Genomic DNA, 13,158 nt, shown 5'->3' on the forward strand with positions numbered 1-13,158 from the left:
AACAAAGATAAAAATATAAATTAACCTGTTCCAATTTGTCTCATGGACGCTCTTATTGTAGCTGTAGAAAAGATGAAGAATGTTTGAATAGAGATAGAAAAAGTATACATAATTCAAAACAATTGAGCATCAAACCATCTGTATACAGATATAGGAATATTCGTTTGATAAAAAAGTATACATAAGAACACATTAAAAAACAAATGTATTTTGTAATGATTTATCATTAATTGCTTAGTATAACTTTTTTACATTAATAGTATTATCAAAATTAAAGTTCAACCTTAACAATTAAAAAACGGACATTATCACATTCAAATACAGGTGCCAAATACACAATTTACGTAGTTATTATCGGGGCTCAAAGGAAATTTAAAAAGGAAATATTGTATGTATTAATAAAATAATTTAAGTTTAAATATGTCATGATTTTAATTTGAAATTATTTTTTTCAAATTTATTATGATGTAAAATAATTTATTAAATTGTCATAATGTATTTTATTTAACATTTATTTTTAATAAATAATAATATTTATTTAATTTTTGTTGAGACATTATTAATATTAAGTTGATAGAAATCATAAATAATTACTAAGATAATAAAAATAAATAATCAATTTATTCTTCTTAATCAAAATTTTGATTTATCAAAATAAAAATTGTTAGTTCATTAGATATTATTAGTATCGATAAAAATTAATAGTCACTTATAATATTTTAATTAAATTTTATTTTCAAATATAATTTTATAATTAGTTTAATAGATTTATCCAAGTTTAGATCTGCTAATGTGTGGTTACATAAGGAGCTCTAACATGTTACATATATACCAATTTAATACAAGTAATATATGTCCTATTTGTTTTAATTAAACGGAGCAAGATTTTGACTATAGGTATTTTAGACATGCAATAAACCATGATAAGTAGTGTTTAGGATCCCTAATAATATCAGTTATTACACTTAAAATGAATAGTATAAATATTAAAGTTTAAAATGATAAATTTAATAAAGTATTAAATTTTCATATTTGAATTTTTCAATTGATTTTCTATTTAAAAAAGTTTTATTAAATATTTAAAAATTTTATCATTTTATTTTTTAAATAACTATATGACATGACTATTTGCATTATCATTACTTATTAGTTACGGTGTGAAAATAAAAAGAAATTAATTGAGTTTTAAGTTTTTTATAAATTTTAGATTTTAATATTTTTAATTGAATTCTTAATAAATTGAATACCAACTATCTTAATATTTTTTTAATTGAATCTTTAATTCCGTTTTAATTTATAAATTAAATATTAAAAAAATCAAATCAATTAAGTGAAAATTTTATTTTTCTTGATCTTCGAGTTCGTGGTATTTTTTCTTGTAACTACATAATCAAACAATCATGACACTTCAATTTACGATGATAAACATAAACAAAAATATAAATATTTTAAATATTAGATATAATATTTAATCGAGAATCAATTAAAAATATTTAAATTTATTATGAATTTAAGATTAATTAAATCATATATTTATCTTCAATGTAACAACAGGTAAGTAATAAACAACATCAAGTAATATTCATATCATCGTAAATATGTTACGACAAACCCAATCAAAAAATATACCGATGTTATATATTCAACAAAATAATTTTTTATTAATATAAACTCAATTAAAAATATCTAAATATGTTTTAAACTTGAAACTTAAATAAATAAACAAAATATTACACTAAAGTGTAACAAATTAGACTGGACTCGTGGTTCACCTGTCCTTAGAATAAAAAAAGCTTTTATCATTTATTTCTGTAGGTACACTTTTTGTTTTCCAAAACATAAATCTACATTATACAAAAGTATATAATAAAACCACGTTTTATTTTATTTATAAACATATTTTAGTAGTTTTGATGTGTGCAAATTAATTTATTGTTTTAATATAATTAATCATACAAAATGGAGTTATAATGTACAACTATACAATAATCAAAATGTTCGATTTCTCTTTTCATCAAAGATTAATCATGAAAAGGAATTCTAGCTCGTAATAGTTTTTTTTTTCTTTTTTTTTTCTTAACTCAATTGTTTTACCTTTTAAGTAAAGCTGTCAAAATGAATTGGAACTTACGAGTTAACCTGACTTATCACGGATTCAGATTGGATTAGGTTAAATCTTTTTTACAAATTTTAATACGGGTTAATTTTTGACTCAGCTCATCTAGGTTGAATCTGTGGTAAACCATGATAGCTCACTAACATGTAGATAAAAGGATCACACAAATTTTTTTTTATTAAGTTGAATTTACATTTGGATCATGTTAAGTTGTTTTTTTTAATCAACACAAATAATTTGTATTTTTTTATTTTTGTTTGTTTTTGAATTGTATTAAAGTTTATTTAAATTTTAGTTAGAATTATAATTTGAGTTTAACTTAAAATAAAATATATTGTTTTTAATTAAGTGAAACTCTAAACCAACCCGTTTAACCCGTCAATCCATAATGGACCTGACTGAATTCAAATCTTTTTGACTCACTAAAAAATAAACTAAGTTAGATTGACTCACTAAATCATCAACTGGTGATAAATCAAACCAAATTATCCGTTTTGACAACTCTTCTTTTTAAGTATATAACACATGTACACCAATTTATAACAATCAAAATATAACATTAGAAGTAGGTAGAGGAAAATCACATGAACAAAATCTGACAAAACACGCTATGAATATTTGAATGATCTGTGCATGGACTATAAAGTTGAGGAAAATTAAATACGACACGATACATAGTTAAACACGTCATTCTCTTGGTGGAAAGAGGAAAGAAGATTACAAATAACAACAACAAACGTGTCTCCAATACTGTCTTACAAAGCAATGGGGTCTTAGGGGATAATCAAGTTACTCATCCAACAGAAACATTCATGAGACCTATATTTTGATCCCTCATTTAAGGAGCGTCTTCACAATTGACTTGACGTTCAGTTTCTTGAGGTCAGTATAGGACTGTCCACAGCCCACAAACATCACTGGAGCCCCAGATACGTAAACCATTGAAAGTGCAGCTCCCACCTGACAAAGGAAACATGTCAATAAATTTTCACCGAGATCGAAATGGTCAGCAGAAATTTCACTTCCTTGTTGAACATGCATAATACCTTATCGTCAATAGTGTCAAATTTTGTGAGCAAGATCCCATCTATTAATCTGGGTGTGGGAGATGTTGAGAGGTCCGCTAATTTCTGCAGTGAAACAGATTTTCAATAACCAAGATGTAGGAAAGAAAAACAAACAATGTGGTAGCACAGATACTATGTAGAACCAAACCTGGTTGAATTTTGAAAGCTGATCAACTGCATCATTACCAACCAGTGCTTCTCCAACAAATAAGACAAGGTCAGGATTGTTGAGGTTGATGAGCTTTGACAGGGCTCTCATCAATGGTTCATTATCCTGAAAGCCAGCACTGACAGTCAGATGAACATGTAAAACCATTGAAATAAATTCCATTGATGACAGCTAAATAAAGCAGATTAACAGGTTTCAACCTAAAACAAGGGTGGTACGCTATTCCAATATACAAAATACAAAATATATATATATATATATACAGAGTTCATCATAGGAACCTAAAACTGGGATAAAAAATCATAGCAGTCCCTCAGTACTTTGTACAACGCTCATAAAATCACCAAGCAATTGACAATAACAATAACTGCAATAATTACCTGCATACGGCCAGCTGTATCAACAAGAACCACATCTGAACCATTGCGTGAAGCTTCCTGAATTGCTTCTTTTGCCACAACGGCAGGATCTTTCTCATAGCCCTTCTCAAATATAGGGATCTGAAAAGGGAATTTTCTTCTAAGACTACATGTTTCCAATAACTAATCATGATATAAATATATAATATATGTGTGTGAATGTAGTATGTGTACATGCATTGCATTAATCTCTTAGCAGTAAAATCAGTATAAACCTGAAGTCTACGAGCATGTGTCCGCAGCTGCTCAACAGCTCCCGATCGAAATGTATCACACGCAGCCATCATGACACTAGTGTTGTGTTGCAGAAGCCAGTAAGCAACCTACCCAAATGCACAAAATAGAATATCTGGTTAAAAAGCAAGTCCCATTAATGGAATTTAAATAAATAGGAGAAAATAATATGATTTTTCTGTACCTTAGCCAAATTAGTAGATTTTCCAACTCCATTAACTCCAACAAACACAACCACGTATGGTTTCCTTTGCTCCTTGGCAGCATGCACGTCCCTCAATATGTCAATAGATCGCTTTGGGGTTAAAATACGAACAAGTGCATCTTCCATTGCTGTCTGTATTCATTTTTCAAACCATAGAGCATCAGTATGAATGTTAAGGAATAAATATAAAGAAAACGCCAGTATCACATGTTGACAGCTCAAAGGATAGTAACGCACATGCACTGTTGAAGATATCCTTGTAAATGAACCAAGCTTTTTGCCTTCGAGACTTGCTGCCACAGACTCACATAGTTTCTCAGCTATTTCCTCGGCCTACAAGAGACCCAAAATGTACACAAAATTAGCAAGCTCCGTAACAGGAAAAAAAAAAAAACAATTGATAACCATTTAGATATTAATTATATTGAGGACAGATGCATACCACATTCTTGGTCATGAGCCTGTCCTTCAGAGCTTTCAAAGCCGGTTCCAAGTCTGACTTCTCCAAATTGGCCTTTCCAGCAATACTGGGCATAAAGATGCACATGAATATTCTTATATTTCCTTTCAGTTCAAAGAAGGAAATTGCAAAGAAGTACTAAAAATAAAAGCAGGTGCAAGTTATTTGCATCAAAAACAACATAACAAGCTTCATCAAACCAGTCGATACCAGAAAAAGGAAAATGGAAACTAGGCAGCATTCCTAAATCTACAAAAACGGAACTTAATTCAAAATGCCGCATAGTTCCCTATCAAAAGTACGACCAAGAATAACTCTTAATTTATTTCATTCCATTAACCTTTTTTCCCCCCAACAATTTATTATCCCAACTCCTTTCCTAAATTTCTTAACACAACTAGTTTAATCACTGCGCATCTTGCCAATGAATGTATCTTTCGGAGAGATCACGTATTACATATTAACATGTCAAAAAAAATATCCACAAGGTTCCAACTCAATAAAATCTATCACATAATTTTTGTCACCAGTACCAGATCACAGGGATAATCATCAAAACAATCAAATTCTCCAGATATCAGTGTAAAGGCAACAATGACAAAAACAGCAAAATCGTCACAGAAGAGTAGAAAAATCCAATGCACAGCAAGCACATATATAATTTTTCAAGAACCACGCCACCAAACCCGTACTATATAAAGCAGTAATTATAAAGCAAATGAAACACAATAATAAAACAAATGAAATGCATAATACGTAAAGACAAATTTCACATTTTCACGACATCTGCAATGAAATCCTACCTCTGGAACATAGACGAAAACCAACCCTTTTTCTTAGCCTCAGGCTTGCTATCCTTCCCAGTATCATCATCATCATCTTCAACCTCGCTATCACTGCTAAGAACCTCTTCTTTATCCATCATACTCTCCCCTTGTTCTTTAGCCAGAAAGTCAACCTTTTTATCCCCATCTCCCTCCCCATCAAGGTGATCCGTAAAGTCCAGTTTGGTTTGCGGAGGAGAATCATCCCAAACCCTGTTTTTCTTAACCACCTTTTTTGGCTCAGCCTTGGCAGCAACAACAGCCTCTTTCTTTTTCCCATTCCCATTTCCATTGGGCCCTTTTCCTTTAAGCTTCTGCAGCCTATTTACATCAAAAGCCCCTATATTAGCACTCTCATTCTCTTTCCCAATATTCACACTACCATTACCACTACTCTTCAAGTTAGCATTAGAATTATTCTTAGCTACAACAAAACCACCATTCTCAATTCTACGCCCATTCTTCCCATCCCCATCCCCATCACTCTTTTTTTCTGTTCCAGCGTTTTTCCCTTTCCCCTGCCACGTGCCGTTTGGCTGTTTCCTTTGAGGAGCCACCGCGGGAAGGGGATTCGTTTTCTTCAAATTCTCGGCGCGTGCCTCGGCCTCGATCTGCAGCTGGCGGAAGATCTCGTCAAAATCTCGGTATTCGGTCTTTTGGGGTTGGTATAGGCCAGAAAATTCGCGCTTGACGGCAGCGAGTAGATCGTCGACGTAAAGGAGGTGGAGGATGCGCTGGTAGACGGCGACGAATACGAGGCCCAGGTCGTTGTGGAAGGTCCATTTGAGGGAGTAGGAGGCTCCAGGAGCATCATAGGTGAAGCTCGCCGCACCGGATCGCTCCTCCAGGAGGCACGAGCGGATCAACGTGTCGATCGGAGACCCCTTGAGCGCGTTGGTGAAGTGGTTGCAGGTCCACAGGATCAAACCTCCGCGCGTGAATATCAGTAATTGCTCCAACATCTTTGATCACTGCAATGCCTCCGTCTGAGATAGATTTTTTTCTGATTTGGGAAATTGAAAAAAAAAATGGAAAAGGTGGGTTAGGTTTGTGGAGGATACGGAAAATGCAGAAGATGATGATGGAATACGCACTGACACGTGCTAAATTGATTGATTCCAGGGACGGTGGAAACCGCGCACGCCGTCGTTGACTCGGACCGTCTATGCCGACGTCGTTTCGAGGTTGATTTTTCTCTAAAAAAGTTAGACAGATATTATTTTTGAAACTACCCATCTTCTTTTTCTTTATAAGATTTATTATTATCTTTTACTTTTCTTTTGTCTTCCAAATCTTTTAATTTTATCATTTTAAATTTAAGATCATTTTAAAGCTACAATTTTACTAATTTATGTAATATTTTAGCAGTTTAGAAAAGGAAAAAAATCTTCATCATATATTTATATCTACAGTAGATAATTTAAGTGTATATTAATACAAGTTTATAAAAAATATAATTATAAAAATATATTATTTATAGACTTAAACTAACGTGCAAGGTTTATACAAAGATTAATTAATATTAATGCGATCTTCATTACTCTAAGTGATGGTTCCTCATCTTTCAAAGTGTTTCTAAACCTTCAATTTTATTTGCTTTCATCAAATAGATGATTATCACAAAAGAAAGAGACAAATAACACAAACACAAAGTAAGTTAGTATACAAAAGATTTATCTTACACAATTAAAGCATATTAAATACTACTAAACATAGTTAACACACACAAATATATACATACAAACAGTTGACACTAACTCAATTATCCAATACATGTCCTTGATATAGAATTCAATTCATTAGAGTTATGCACCTGTGATGGTTCCTGCACTCTGCAAAGTCATAGCCTCAAGGGGTGATCATCTGACCACACACAAGTAGGGATGTCAAAAAATTTCGTATCCGTGGATAAAACCCGCAACGGGTAGAAAATAGATATTCGCGGGTAACGGGTATGAGTATTTTTAATACCCACATGTTAATGGGGCGGGTGTGGGTATCATAGTATCTGTACCCGTGAATATCCGTATTTGCTATACCTAATTTAAATTAAATAAAAAATAAAAAAACATGATTAAAATATTAACATATTAATTTTGAATGAGTTGTGTTTCTATCAATTAGTTTTTTAAAAAAAAACATTTTTTTGTAAACTGTCATTCGACACTATTTAAATGGGTTATTTGGATTTTATTTGAAAATTATGAACCTTATGTATTGTATTTTATTTGAATTTACGATTGAAATATATTGTTAAATATTTATTTTTATTTTTTGTAAATACCCGCGGGTACCCGTGAATATCCGTGGATATTAACAAATTATGCGGGTACCCGCATAACGGATACTCGACAGATATGGATATGAGTACGGGACGAATATTTATCCAGCGAGTAGGGTACGAGGGAGCTATTACCCGTATCCTACCCGCTCTGTTGACATCCATACACACAAGGTTAATCCCTTTCACGCCTAAGACCAAATAACAAATCCAAAGACTACTCTTACCAGAACTCATTATACTCTACTTGAGTGTGAATAATTATTTGAGTTCAGGATACCTCTTTTCGGACATCTCTAATATCAGGGCAAACACTAACAATATCATCACAAATAATTTCCTTTAAAACTCTTTAAACATCATCATTCCACATGCTCTTAACATCATTCTCATATTTATTATTAACAAGGCACAAAAATAAAACCAGCAAGGGAAACTGGCGCTTAGTGTCATTCCCTTCGTAATAATTGGTGCCTCTCAATGCCCAAGCCCTCACAAATTTTAGCACTCAACAACATAAATCGATAATCGGCGCTCAACGACCTGTACTGTAAATGCTCCTAAACCTGCACAATGAGGCTAGTGCTCAGAGCCAGTCTTTTACCGCTAAGTATTGTATCAAAAACCATAAAATGCACTATGTGATACTAGGAAAATTGGACTTGTTTAATTGATCAATTTGATACTTCTCTCTTATTACTTTGGTTCAAAAATAATTTAAAAACATTGAAGCTCGTACTGAATTGCTCAATTACTCAAATTCTAATTATTTTCAAATATCACAAGATCAATCCAACCGAATACAGACATTATAACATGCAACGTTCAAGTAAATCATAAAAGATCACCCCAACAATACACATCAAACTAGATTTATCAAACAATTCAGATCTCATCAGCATGCAAAACATCAAATTTATCAAACTCATGCACACTAAAACCAACTAGCTTCCCTTTCGTGACCAAGTAGCTCACAAGACCCAAACAATTTTATGAACTCCAAACTACCTCTAACCACACATGATTTGTCTTGATTATCGGTTGAGTCGACCCCAACCTTTTTTTATCCTTACCAATGAGGAATTACACAACTTATGAAATTTCAATTTCCTTTTTTTTTGTGAATTTCAAATTCTATTATTTTAAATATTTGAAATAACAACTTAGAATTTATTAGTTTCAACTTGTTTTAATTTTCTCATCCAAACAAGTCATTTTACTTTAAAAAACATTCAAATTATCCAAATATGTAAATTATTCTTTTAAATTACTTCATCCATACACACCTTAAGGGAGTAGGCGAGTCTTGTATCTCATAAGATGCTCAACTTTCTTATATCCATTCAACATTAGACTTAAACTCACACATGGATTCTCAACAAATATTAATGGTTTAAAAATTTGATAACAATAACAATAATAAGAAAGAGAGAATTTTCTTTACTAGGGTTTGCACTACAAGAATATTTTAAATTGTCAACAAATTTTTACTAACGAAAATAAATTTGTTAGAAAACCAAAATTTACCGTTAGATTTTACCAACAGATTTTAGAATTTAAATTATCAACGGATTTCCGTCGGTAAAATCTATTAGTGAGATTCATTGGCAAATTATAATTTATACTGTCGATAAATACTTCTGATGATAATGTATTGCACAATCTATATGTTAAATCTATATGTTAGTAAATCCTTGGATAATTTGTAATTCATATTATCGATAATTTTTCCTATTAATAAATTCGTTTGTAAAATGAGCGATAACTTTTTTGCTAAGTTTGGTGATGTTTTTTATTTATATATTGAAGCGGTATGTGTGAGAAGAATATGAGAATGAATGTGAGGATAATGAAGAGGATAAATAATAACAGAAAATAAAAAATGTGTGACGGTGGTACAATGACAACGATTGTGTGACTGTAATGATAGTTAAAAAGGAAGAGGAGAAAAAGAAAGAAGATGAAGAGTCAAAGACAAACATGACAAGGATGAAGGGAAGGAGGGAGAGGATGAAACAGAGAGAATGAGGAAAGGAGTAAGAAAAAGAGAAGATAAAAAAGAAAATAAGGAAAAAAGGAGGAAGAGGAAAAAAAATGATAAGACAAAATTGTGATATTTATGGATAAATTTTATTAAGAACGAGTAATTACTGTCATTATTAGTAGGATTTTGTGATCATCTCTAAAATTGATCCACGAGACATACATTTTGTTGTTAGTCAATAAATTCAAACTTTCAACAATTTTTTTTTATTATTCACATATCGTGTCAATTAATAACATATAATTTGTTTGTAGTATTCGTTTATGAAAATATGATGACAATTAAACTCAATCTTAAAAAATATTATTTTAAAATAATTAATGACTATAATTATTTTATTCTAATTTTTCAAATTAAAAATATCTTTTACAATAAACATATTTAAAATTATTAATTACAACCAATGTTTATTTTTAAAATTTATGCATTTCTTTAGATATTCTCCCGTTCGTATGGAAACAGAAATAAATCTTATAATAAATTTTAACAGGTTTAGATTTTTTTTTAATATTTATTAATTATAAACGTAATTAATCCCTCTTTCAGTTTTAGCATACTTATATTTACATATTAAAAATTTTAAATATATTTATACATCCAAAAAAATATACAAATAAAAAATATGAAAATGTATAATTTAAATAAGCCCGGCAATAACACCAATTTAAAATAAAGTGTTATCATAAAGAAGTTACATATTGTAAAATTGAGAGTGTAACATATTTGCTAACTTCAGAAATTCATTTCAGGTATTGCTAACGTCTAAAGAACTAACAACACCTTTTTTAGTTTTTTAGTACTGCATTATTATATACATATTCTAATACTTACAGGACTAGTATTTCAACCCACATGCCATGTGGTACAACAATTTATATTTCGTTTTATAAATAAAAACAGTTGTTCAACAAGTACATATTATTTAACGCTTAGAAAGCGACCATAATGTAATAATAAAAAAAAACTTTTAATTAGGTATTAACACATTGAATGGAAATAGATTAGTTTTTTTACACGATTGATTAAAAAAAGTGAGGAGAAAAACAAAATAGTCAGCACATAATAACTATAAATGACATTTTAGGTAAAAGACTTAATTAAATTTAACAACTTTTATTAATTTAAGTATTTTTAAATTAGTTAATATGAATTTTTTTTATAATTTTTATAATTGAATATTTATTATTTAATTTTTTAATTAAATAACGTATTATTATATCAATATGGTAAGAGATATGAGATTTCATTATCATATCCATATGAAATCATTTCATAGTTTATATTAAATTGACATAAGACAAGGTGGTCGTTATGTTCATTGATGACACCATTTCCATTTTGCTTTGTTATTCTTTGTTTTACATGAGAACCTGCATTTTCTTTTACCACTTCGAGCTAAATGAACAAAAATGAAAGAAAAGAAAAAATCAATTAAGAAAATGTAAAAATTTGAAATATTAGATAAGAAAAAAGTAATTTAATAAAAATTCAATTAAAAAATAGGTTTAATTAATCGTAAGGTACTCAGTTTGGTACTAGAGTGTCAAATTGGTACCCGCTTTTAAAAAAATGTCAATTGCATCCCAACTTTTGAAAATTGTTTCAATTAGGTCCCTTTCAGACAGAGTTGACTAACGCCGTTAGTCAACGTGCCACGTGTCAATCTGTGGTTTTTTTAATTTTTATTTTTTTTAAATTTTTAAAAAAAAAATTAAAAATGCCACGTGTCAAGTCCCTGTGTGTGACACGTGGCATTGTCAGTGCCACGTGGCATTGTAATGCCACGTGTCAGTGTCACTATTAGATGTCATTATGTTGATTTCGATTTGGTCCCCACATATGTCTTTTTGTTTCAATTTAGTACCAAAGTATGTGTATCTGATTCAATTTTGTCCCAATTTTTTTTTAATAATTAAAATATTTTTGTAATCCATTTTTTATAAGATTAAAAATAATTAAGTATAAATATTTTTACAAAATTAAGTACTAATATTTATAATGTTTCTCTCAATTTCAGACCAAATTTATTATTTGTATGAATGTTATGCTATTTATAAGTACTAAAATGACTTTTACCACTAAATTTTAATATAAATATCAAATACTTAATTTTTTTTAAACTTTTATACTTAATTACTTTTAATTTTATTAAAAAATATTTTAATTATTAAAAATTATTAGGTCAAAATTAAATCAAATACACATAAGTAGGTACTAAATTGAAACGAAAAAACATAAATGGGGACTAAATCGAAATCATCACAATGGCATCTGATAGTGACACTGATACGTGGCATTACAATGCCACGTGGCACTGAAAATGCCACGTGGCACACACAGGGACTTGACACGTGGCATTTTTAATATTTTTTAAAAAAAAATTTAAAAAAAAATTAAAAAATTAAAAAAAAAATTAAAATTTTTTAAAAAAAAAATCAAAAAAACCACAGATTGACACGTGGCACGTTGACTAACGGCGTTAGTCAACTCTGTCTGAAAGAGACCTAATTGAAGCAATTTTCAAAAGTTGGGATGCAATTGACACTTTTTTAAAAGCAGGTACCAATTTGACACTCTAGTACCAAACTGGGTACCTTACTATTAATTAAACCTAAAAAATAAGTATCAGAAACCTAACGTTGACCCATGAGGGGTGAAAAGTTAAATTGATTTAGCAGTTGTTTTTGTATTGAATGCATGGTTGGAGAAAATAATTGTGTGCAGCATTTATGAGCGTTGCAGCATCAGGAAGAGCACTCTGGAACAAAAGTGAGGCGACAAGAGGTAGCGTTTTCTTGTGAGCCCTCAACTTAATGGTTTGGGGCCACTTTTAATGCTTCTCAAGGAATCCATTAAACCTCACAACAAAGAACTTAATGCTCCCTCTTTTTCCTTCTCAACATCCAATAAACTATTCTTCACTCTCTTCCAAAACCACACATAAATTATTCTTCTTTCATTCAACACTTTCAGGACGTTGAAGTTATCGCTAAGCTACCTCATGTTACACAATCTTCCAATCCAGCTTTTAAATCTATTTCATTCTAACTTAGTCAAAATCAACCTAATAATGCTAACATTCAGGATCACTTCTGTGCTGTCTCTATAGTTTTTAGTGTTCTTTATTATATATTTTAGTTCAATACAAGAACAAGTGTAGCCGGCTATATTGGATATATCACTGCACATGCATCCTACCATATTATATATATATGTATCAACAAACAACACTGATGACAAAACTGCCTTCTAATTTTACTTTTTAAAGCATTTCATTGTTATTCTGTGAACTTGTTTCTTAACTGATATATACTGAAAGAAACTTTTTACCAGTTTATC

The 13,158-nt window shown here is 30.3% G+C and overlaps 1 protein-coding gene across 1 annotated transcript; it reads right to left on the reverse strand.

Moving 5' to 3' along the window:
- Window positions 1-2,712: 2,712 nt before the first annotated feature.
- On the reverse strand, window positions 2,713-6,572 carry LOC114177955 (uncharacterized). Its single transcript, XM_028063575.2, has 9 exons — window positions 5,474-6,572; window positions 4,653-4,737; window positions 4,448-4,543; window positions 4,190-4,342; window positions 3,987-4,094; window positions 3,733-3,852; window positions 3,332-3,457; window positions 3,163-3,246; window positions 2,713-3,076 (listed from the first exon to the last, which is right to left on the reverse strand). Exons 1-9 carry the CDS (start codon window positions 6,454-6,456, stop codon window positions 2,951-2,953), a joined length of 1,881 nt encoding a protein of 626 aa, XP_027919376.1. The 5' UTR covers window positions 6,457-6,572; the 3' UTR covers window positions 2,713-2,950.
- Between the last annotated feature and the right edge of the window lie 6,586 nt (window positions 6,573-13,158).

This window comes from Vigna unguiculata, chromosome 3 (assembly GCF_037176805.1).
Source record: "Vigna unguiculata cultivar grain cowpea cultivar isolate G323 ecotype 2 chromosome 3, ASM3717680v1, whole genome shotgun sequence".
In the NCBI taxonomy this organism is placed as follows: domain Eukaryota; kingdom Viridiplantae; phylum Streptophyta; class Magnoliopsida; order Fabales; family Fabaceae; genus Vigna; species Vigna unguiculata.